This window comes from Elaeis guineensis, chromosome 2, assembly GCF_000442705.2.
Source record: "Elaeis guineensis isolate ETL-2024a chromosome 2, EG11, whole genome shotgun sequence".
Lineage (NCBI taxonomy): Eukaryota > Viridiplantae > Streptophyta > Magnoliopsida > Arecales > Arecaceae > Elaeis > Elaeis guineensis.
This window is the reverse complement of record NC_025994.2, coordinates 18,745,740-18,755,706: the sequence shown is the minus strand read 5'-3', so window position 1 is coordinate 18,755,706 and position 9,967 is coordinate 18,745,740. Positions and strand designations below refer to the sequence as shown.

At 36.1% G+C, this 9,967-nt stretch overlaps 1 protein-coding gene across 4 annotated transcripts in view; it reads left to right on the top strand.

Moving 5' to 3' along the window:
- Window positions 1-7,778, top strand: part of LOC105058843 (expansin-B11) — a 12,091-nt gene extending 4,313 nt beyond the window's left edge. For 2 of the 4 annotated variants that reach the window (XM_019849668.2, XM_073251666.1), the window contains exons 3-7: window positions 5,933-5,998; window positions 6,088-6,252; window positions 6,637-6,836; window positions 7,026-7,222; window positions 7,309-7,778. In XM_019849668.2, the coding sequence (XP_019705227.1) occupies window positions 6,774-6,836; window positions 7,026-7,222; window positions 7,309-7,630 (582 nt within the window). In that variant the 5' untranslated portion in view covers window positions 5,933-5,998; window positions 6,088-6,252; window positions 6,637-6,773 and the 3' untranslated portion in view covers window positions 7,631-7,778. Of the gene's footprint in view, window positions 1-5,932; window positions 5,999-6,087; window positions 6,253-6,434; window positions 6,837-7,025; window positions 7,223-7,308 lie in introns of all 4 variants that reach the window. The other 2 variants (XM_073251667.1, XM_019849671.2) reach the window with 2 other exon arrangements.
- The last annotated feature ends 2,189 nt before the right edge of the window (window positions 7,779-9,967 follow it).

The window sequence follows — 9,967 nt, the reverse complement described above, 5'->3', positions numbered from 1 at the left end:
TTCGGAGAGGAGGTGTGTATAGTGGATGTACCTCATCCTTGGGTACTTTTGATTGAGGATCTTCTTGTGGTCCAACCACTGGTATTTCTTGATCGATTTGTAGATCATGAACTTTCATAAATTCAATATTCTCCCACTGCCTCTTTCTTAGATAAATTCATATTTCAAGAAAGTGGCGTGCCTACTAACAAACACTTTTGTTCAGTAGGGTGGTTGAAATAGTATCCATTAATTTCTTAAGATACTCTACAAACCTACACTTGTCTGATCTAGCACTAAGTTTATATCCAAAAATATTTTGACATAAGTAGGACAGCCCAAAGTCTTAAGATTTTAAGATTAGGCTTTCTTCCATTCCATATCTCATATGGAGTGCTTGCAACAGACTGTGAAGGCATTTTGTTTAATATATATGTGGCAGTCTCTAAGGCATTATCCCTAGAAAGATATTGGGAGATCGTGAAGCATATCATAGACCGCACTATATCCATTAAAGTCGATTCTCTTTTTCTGCTATACCATTTAACTGAGGTGTATAAGGAGGGTCCATTCAAGAGAATACCTTTATTTTAAATGATCAAGAAATTCACTGGATAAGTATCTCCTCTTCAATCAGATCGAAGAACTTTATACTTTTTTTCAGTTTGTTTCTGACCATACCTTGATACTCCTTGAACTTATCAAAAGCTTCAAATTTATGTTTCATAAGATACACATATCCGAATCTTAATAAATCATCTGTAGAGATCGGAGTATCTTCTTCTGGCCTGAGTTGTTATCAGTCCATATACATATATGTACTAGAGCTAACAACTCACTTATTCTCTCTTCATATGCAGAAAATGGAGTCTTGGTCATCTTACCTATGAGACAAATTTATAAGTTTCAATGATTCATAATCATTTGGGATCAAAGAATTCTTTTTTGTATAACTTGTTTATTCCTTGACTCACTAATATAACCAAGGGACTAATAAAGCACAATGCAGAGATATGTGACATTCATATTTTTTTTTCTTTTATATTTTTTAATATGAAAAATATTTTTATTGAGTGCAAGAATTAAAAGATTGTTATCAATATAACCACTGCCATAAAATTCATTAAAAAAAAATGGAGTATCCATTTTCTATTAGCTTTATTTCATAACCTTGTTTCAATAACAAAGGTATAGAAATAATATTTCTAATGACCTTTGGCATGTACATAATAACAGTCTTTTAATTCTAAAGTTTTGCTCGAAGGTAAATCAAGCATACAGTTTCCACAGCTTCTGTGCTAATGGACTCTCCACTTGCACCATAAAGCTCGAGGTTATCTCTTTTCAGATCTTTGATATTTGATAGTTCAGTAACGAACTACAAAAGTGCGATCCACTGGTGGTATCTAATATCAAATATCAGAGTCTGAATCACTCAATAAAAATAGATCTGTATCATATACACACCTTTTGGTGTTACACTTGCACCCTACTTCAATCTTACAAGATTATTTTTGCAATTATACTTTCAATTTTCAAATTTACCATAAATAATATCCATACGGACATCATTACCTTCTCATTATTACTGACCAAACTAGGGTCAGAAATATCCAGAATATCGGAGTTCTTTTCTGATATAAATCTAATTTGTAAGTTCCTCAACCAATCCACATAGTTGTATCGGTCAATATAGTTTTATTTATTGTATCATGGGGTGAAAATAAAGAAGCCATAATGTAGACTTAAATCTACATAAAATAATAGTATAAGCAGACCACTCATGTTTGACATGCATAACTAGATGAGGACTTTTAAAATTAGTTATATCTCCCACTATTTTATCAGATACTATAGCCCTCTCCTATAGTAAACGAGATATATTTTATATTTATCTTAGTAGAATTGAGACCCTAATTCCTCATAACGATCTTGTGTTAACACAACAAATCCTTATGAGTTTATAGGTAGGAAACTCTTTCCAATTACATCTCATGCAATTTTAATATTTTATCTTGGCCTCTAAAATATTATTAGCCTTGTGTTAACACAACAAGCTATAATATTTTAGTTAAGTAAGACCCTTCATTTCAACACAGTCAAAATCGAATATAACTGCCTTGTGTTAGCACAACAAAGCAGTATATCCAAAATTGCCGTAAGCATCTTTTATGCACCATGATTATGTTATATCAATCCTTATGACAAGCCTTATGGTAACACAACAAACTAGCCATAATTCATGATGTAACATTAACCTAGCATGAAGGAAGGCCCTTAGTAGTGTTTAAAACACTAAGCTACCTTCATTCAAGATTCGAACTAATCTAATTGGTCAGGAAAGTGTTAAGATTAGTGGGGTCCCTCCATTGCTTTTCTTAGACACCAATAAAATTGGTCAGATCAGCAACGAAACCAATTAAATAACTACCGCACTTGAAACACTCCTTAGACACCAATTAATTAATCGATTCAAGAAAATAGGTCAGCTTCGGTTCACAACACTATGACTTAATATGATTTTTATGAGGGCTTTAATGGTCTCAAACACATCCTAATTCAATCTATTACAAGAATGCACTATAATAGTTGTATCTTAATAATCATAACAACTAATTATGGCATCTTATCATATCTCTAAGATATGGAAGCAGAATTATACAATATGATTATAACTAAATATCTCAAGCATATCATATATGCATGAAGTTCTAATAATATGCATGAATATAAAATACTCTTTTTATGGTTCTTCTTCTTGAAACATCACAGTGGCACCCCTATATGCCATAAGAGTACTCTATTAAATAGGAAGAGAGAGTCTTTGAACCCTACTTGCTCTTATGACCGGACGGCCTGGTGATGAACTCTAATTAGAGCACTAAGCTACTAAGAAAATTCTACACATATTTCATGCATTTTATATTTAAAACATATCTCTAAGACATGTTAGGGTTTGGATGTTCAATCGGGTTCAACTCTTGACCCGACTTGAACCAAATCAAAAATTCATGCTTGATCACAATCAAGACAATAATTTAATATTTGATTACATAAATCAAGATAGGCTCTGATACCACTGTTGGTTCCGGTGGCACAGCGGAAGGGTTAGGTGTTTAAAATTTTCATTCAAAACACCCAATGCACCAGAAACTCTAATACCCAGAAACTCTTGACTATAATAATCAAAGCATAATAAATATAAATTAGGATAAGAAGAATATCTGTAGCGCTAATCCCAATTTTCACAAGGCGTCCAAGTGTCCGCCCTCCAATGGTGATCCATATGGAAATTGAATCAAAGATGGTGCTCCTTCATCTTGCTTCAAGAGTTCTAGCCCCTAGAACTCGACTAGCCTCGTACCGGTCAAGTTTCTTCAAGAATCTGACCTTACCCTCTTAAAATCTCTTCTGGACTTCTGATTCTCCTTCTTTAGGACCCTTACAACCCTTGTTAGGACCAGATAAGGCTTTGTCTTAAATTCCAAAGTCTTGTCCTAAAACTAAGATAGGTTGTAAGAAAGAAAGGAGAACAACAGAGAGAAATTGGAAACCCCTCTTTGATTCTTCGGATACCCAGCACCTCGGCTTATTTATAGCCACCAGAGAGATGCCAAAAGAGAGGGACATGCCTTATCCAAAAGGCATATCTGATCTGATTATTAGAGATAAGAGTTCCTTCAAGCAGAAGGACTCTTATCCATGATATGTCGATCAGCACCCTGATCTGCGCGCATGCAACCAAAGAAGGGATGTTTTCACGTCCCTTCTCAAATCAGAAAAAATCCTCAAAAATCCACGTGGATTGGGATTCAATCTAGATTCCAGAAAATTAAAAATGGTGATAAAATTCTCACGGAAGGATGCTATCTTCGCACCTCTTCACGCAAGTGCTGATCACCGCGCGCGCAAGCATCAGGACCAACTTATGGCATTCGTTTGGCATCCAGATAAGTCTGAAAAAATTTCAGAAAAATTATCAAACATAGCTTATCAAATGTAGAACGTTATCACCAAAAATTATTCTAATCTGAAAGCATTTGATAGGGAGGACTCTCCAAATCGTGGAGAGACGCGACGCTTCTGCGTGCGCGCGAGACATCTTTCTTTTTCCAATTTTTTTCTCTTCCTCAAAAATTTCAAAAAAAATATATCTCATGCTTTGAGATGTGTACCAGAGGATGGAGGGTGATGTGAGCTACCACACATAATTTTAATCCCATGAAAAATAATATTTTTTCTTCTGCCCAAGCCAATACTTGTACGCAGAACCTGTTTTGCACCAAGAGTCCACCACAACTTGGACTCTTCATAATTGGTGTTAACATGGGATGTGGTGCCCCAATTTGGGCTGCTTTCAGGTGATATGATTTAACCCAAATGTCTATCAAATTGGGCTAGCTAATTAGTAAGGGATGGGACCAAATTGATCTCCAAAGAAGTAAGGGTTTTCACACGTGCTAGCATGCTTACCGGAACTCTGATTGAATCCAAAATTTCAATCAACCTTTTTCAAAAGGATCCTTGGCTAATTTCTATATGTGTGTGACCCATTGGGTTCCACATCTAGCCGGTAGTAGGTCCGGATATAAGTTGATCAAATTTGATTAGATTTCAATCTAATCGATTTTGGTCCAATCGAGCTAACCCGTGTTCAATAATTAGAATCATTTCTAATTGGCAATCGAATTAAACTCTTTAATTCGGTAAAAAACCTACAAGTCAAGATTGACGTCTAGCAACGTATCATGATTATCCAGAGGATGTGGAATTTGATGGAAATATCAAATCTATGCTTCAGTGGCAAATTTTCGTGCAATTCAATCCTTCGACCATCCTTGCACCCTGAATATGTTCATGAGTATGGAATCATGTCAAACTCAAACACATATTCATATCGATTCTCAATTAATCAATAATGACTCTAATGAAGAAGCATTAGAAACTCTTTCTAATCTCCTTCCTGCTTTTGGCCAAAAGATTTTTCTGAGTCATCTAGGATTGAGAATACACAGGATGCGATCTCCTCTTACTAGGAGTGATCGATTCCATATTGACCTATTCACAACCTTCATACACACTTCACCATATCCAGAACACCCCGTACATGTCTTAATGCCATGTCTGGGTATGAATCAAAATATGGGTTCATGTGCACAAGATTCCATAGTGATTTCAGGTCTAAGGATCACTTGCATAACTCCCACTTAGAGAACCATCTTTGACATGCAAATAAGGCTTCCATTAGATGTTCTCTTTCATCAAGTTAATTCAGTGGACTCATTTCTCAAATGAGCACCCACATCCTTGTATTAGTGTCTCACATAAGTGGCTAGTGAGATCTACCACCCTCTCCATTGAGCATACATAGGAAATGCCAGTCTATTTGGAACATTGATCCCGACTCAATGCTCCTACGATCAGGAATATTTAAAATTAGGATTTTAGGTCTCACTAGCATGACCCATTCATGTCTCTTAAAATCATTATCCTAATCTTTGGGGTTCATCATAATCTTAGATATATTAAGATGCAGCTAATATGATGAATCAATACCTCAAATAATAAATGTCGTTTCATGAGTTGGAAAATTTTAAAGAAAGTCCCATCGCAACACACTTACGATTGGCTTATAGGACACTCTTCTTTCAATATTTCCTTTATATATACCCCAAACTGATATGGACTGTGTAATGTATCAAAAGATAGCTCTAATTTTGGTCTATAAAGTTTTGATATTGAAGCATCTTTTTTTATGTTGACAATTAGAAAAATGAAAAACAAACTTGAATAAAAAATTGCTGTCGTGAGGTTTCCTGCTTCCTACCCATGTTTATATCAGATTTTGTTATTCATGGTTTTATGCTTCCTGCTTCCTTTTATATTGAGCAAGTTCTATTCTTTGCATATAATTTTCAGCTGTAAATATGATAAGTTTGTTACACTATTTCAGGCTTTCCCTATAACATAGATGGTCGCCAAGCTTATCTCGAGGAAAAGCAGACTACTGGTTCACGAGGCAAGTGTGGGATAAACTCTTTTTTAGTTTTTCACACATGAATTTATGTCCTATTACATAAAACATTATGTAATAAAGCTATTTATTAGGTGATGAAGCAAGATATGGAGGATATGTTTCAGCCGCCATTTCAGAGCTGCATCCAGGAGCCATGCCAGTTGCTTGATGCGCTCTTATAATCAGATGAACGGGGTACCTGCTTGTGCTTGGGGCGATCTCCTGTGGAAAACTCAAAAACAATGGGGATTTGAGGGGTGCGTCTTCGCCTCTTACTTCTATACTTGTTAGTTTATTTGTTCAACAAAGAGTATGTTACCCAAAAAAAAAAAAAAAGAAACAAAGAGTAGAATGCACCACTTATATTTGATAGTATTGCGGACTCATTTCTATATGGTCTTTTCATGGACACATTGAATTCGAATCTAAATTAATGTAGGTATATTACTTCTGATTGTGATGCTGTTGCCATAATTCATGAAAACCAAAGCTACACTAATTCGCTTGAAGCTTCCAGAGCTGATGTGTTAAAAGCGAGTATCGATGTGCATGCCAAAGGGACTACTTGCTTGCTTTGGCTAAAAGAATTTTATGACATGCTTTGAAAGTTTGTGGACTGATTTGCCTCTCTTTTTGGGAAGGAATGGATATCAACCCTGGAATATATATATCTGCTTCGATACACTGGTGAAGCAGTTAAGTTAGGAATTGTTCGAGAAGAAGAGCCGGCAGACATTGCTTATATGGGAATGCCGTGGATCAAGTCCCCTTTTCTGCCATGATTGCCGCTGGAAGTACTTCTATCTTCAACAAAGGCAAGGGCTGTGGTTCTCGCTATCAGGTATGCAATTCCATGCGTGCACTTCACTTGGTGTACATTTAATATAATTCTATAGCTGCCCAAGTTTTTTACCAATGTCACTTATATAGTTCGCATGCCAAATATTGCTCTCCTGTTAACTCCATGAAATAAGAACCAACAACACTTCAATTTCTTTATTAAATAATGACATTTCTTGAACGCATGCAGGTGATGTGCACCACTCCCAAGGCATGTTCAGGGAAGGTGGTGACGGTCGTGATCTCCAACTACTCATGCCCCAGCACTGGATGCTTAAGAGAATCCGCTCATTTCAATTTCAGCAGCACCGCATCTGGAGCAATGGCCAACCCGGGCATAGCTGATGAGCTAAGGAGCGCTGGATACCTCCAAATCCAATACTCAAGGTACAAATTCCAAACAAGATCTACAAATTCCTTAATTATAACATCTATCACCAACCAAACTAAAACCTTGTTTGTATATATTTCAGACTTGCATGCGAGTATCTAGGCAGGACAGTCACCTTCCACATGGAACATGGGTCCAATCCCTACTACTTGGTAGCAGTGGAGTTCGAGGACGGTGACGGAGACCTGTCTGCTGTGGAGATTAAGGAAGGTTCTGGTGAGTGGCATGCCATGAGACAATCATGTGGTGTGGTATGGAGGCTCGACACTGCATCATCGGTCCATGGGCCATTCTCAATTCAGTTGACATTGCAGTACTCCAGCAAGAAGTTGGTGGCCAACACCGTAATTCCGGCGGGGTGGAAGCCAGGAGCCACCTATCAGTCTTTTGTTAACTATAGCTAGTTGTGAGAATTTGTGCATCTCCACGTAACATACCATATAAACAGTGCATGTAGTTGTTACGCATGCCATGTATGGCTTCATAATTGTACTTTTATCTTGATGACCGCATGTGATCTAATATTAATGAAATGGCGATGGATTATGTTTTCGTTTGGTGAAGATAGAACTACTTCCGGCGGCAATCATGGTAGAAAAGGGGGCTTGATCCGCGGCATTCCCTCATCCGCAGGCTCCCCTGTTAAATATAAGCCCTTGCCTTTGTTAGCAGTCAATTACCATATCATTTTTTATTATTATTTTTTTTAAAAGGAGCTGGCGGACAACGCTTATAAGCGTCCTTGGGGTCCACTTAAGAGCATTGCCGTGGGCGTTTCGTTAAAAAGCGACGGGTATTAGCGTCGTCGGAAGCCGGTTCAACAAAAATAAGCAACGGCTATAATCGTCGTCGGGATCCATTAGCCGTTATGGTTTTAACTTTACCACCCTTTCACGCGTTGTTATTTAGCGGTGAATTTCCACTCTCTTGTACCCGATGCTTCCACGATGCTTTGTGCGCGTCGGTAAAGGTAAGAATTTTGATCGATAATTTTTTATTTTTTTTTGTAATAGATAGATACTATTATTTGAAACTTAGGTGGGTAGCTATTTTCAAGTGGATAGTTATTTTTAAGTGAAAAGTATAATTGAAGGTTTATCTCAAATTTTTTATAATAAAAAAAAGTATTATTAATAATGATAGTGATGATAATAATAATAATAATAATAATAATAATAATAATAATAATAATAATAATAATAATAATAATAATAATAATAATAATAATAAAAAGATAATTCCAATTTGTCAAGATCTAACTTCAATATTATAATCGTATCTCTAGACTAACTTTACGTGTCGGAAATTTTGATCACAATCCCAAACCAACTCTACCTTCACCGGCCCTTAAATACTGTTTCTTCTCCATCAATGCTTCCATTCACCATCTTTCCTTCGCCGCCGAGTTTTCTGCACGTCGTTGCTCCCATTCACCAGCCCCTTCTCGCCGCAACCATCATTCCCTCCAACTTCTGATCACTATCCCGGTAATATTCCTAATTCGCTTCACCTCCTACTTAATCCGGTCTTTTAAAATTCAATTATTATTAACTTTTTAGCATGCATGCAGCAAAAGATTATTTGATTATTTTACATTTATTTATACCATACAAAGCTCTATTTTTTTTTAATCATCGTTTTTGGTTGTGAAGATAATTGATATGAGCTTGTTTGTTGCTGTCCTGGATATTTCGTTTCCATGTTTATTGAGAGATCAGGTTGCCATTGTTTTTAGTCATTCATAGGTTTATTTGCAGGACCATTAGGCGGTTGATAGGAAGGATGGAAGTTTTCTGTAGTATAAGATATTTGGATTGAAATATTGTAGACGTAGAACTGACTGGGTTCTAAGTTAGTTTATTATTATTATTATTATTTAAATAATAATAATAATAATTATTTTTTATGTTGTGTTGTAAAGGTGGGCATTAGGCCACCCGGAATTTTATTATGGAATAGAGAGTTCCACAGATATGACTCTATATATTATTTTATTTTCTATAATTCATTTGACTACGTGGCTCTTAAATTACTTGTTACAAATGAGTCTTAGTTACTATGGTTGGCAAGCTTACTATTGGAGTTTATGGGATTAAAAGTGAGAGGTAAAATTTCATGTTTTTAAATCATATATTAAATTAAATCTTTCTTCTTCTTCTTGTTCCCCAAAACGTTCTGACTGAAATGATAACCAAAATTGGTAGGCAGCAAATAAACATCTTGAATAACCACGTACAATACTTTTATTATATATGCTACATATATCGGCTTATGTGGGTGGAAACTAGACTTCTTGTATGTATAGCTTTTTATTGGTTGTTCATCAACTTTCTTGCCGCCACTAAAGTTTGACTGAATTGGAGAATTTCAAGGCCTTGGTTGAAAGCTCGCATACAATTAGAGGACTGCAAATCTAAGCTCCTAGAACTCCTTATAAGGGTGGCTGATTTTGATCGCATAACAGAACAGCCTTACGATGAATGGACATGACAAAAAGCATTGTTAGGGATCTTTGAGGTTGAGAAGAACCCAGCTGAAAATAATACCTATATGGCAGAAAAATTTGTTGATCAATATTTGCATTATAAGTGTCAGGATTCTTAAGAAGCTCGACCTCCAAAAGTTCATAGGCTATGCTATATGTTGTCTTGGAGAGTCCTCAGGATCTAAAGACTGAGTTAAAGAGGAGAATAACCTACAGATGAATATGGAGTCAGTGAACTAGATTGAATGGAAGATTG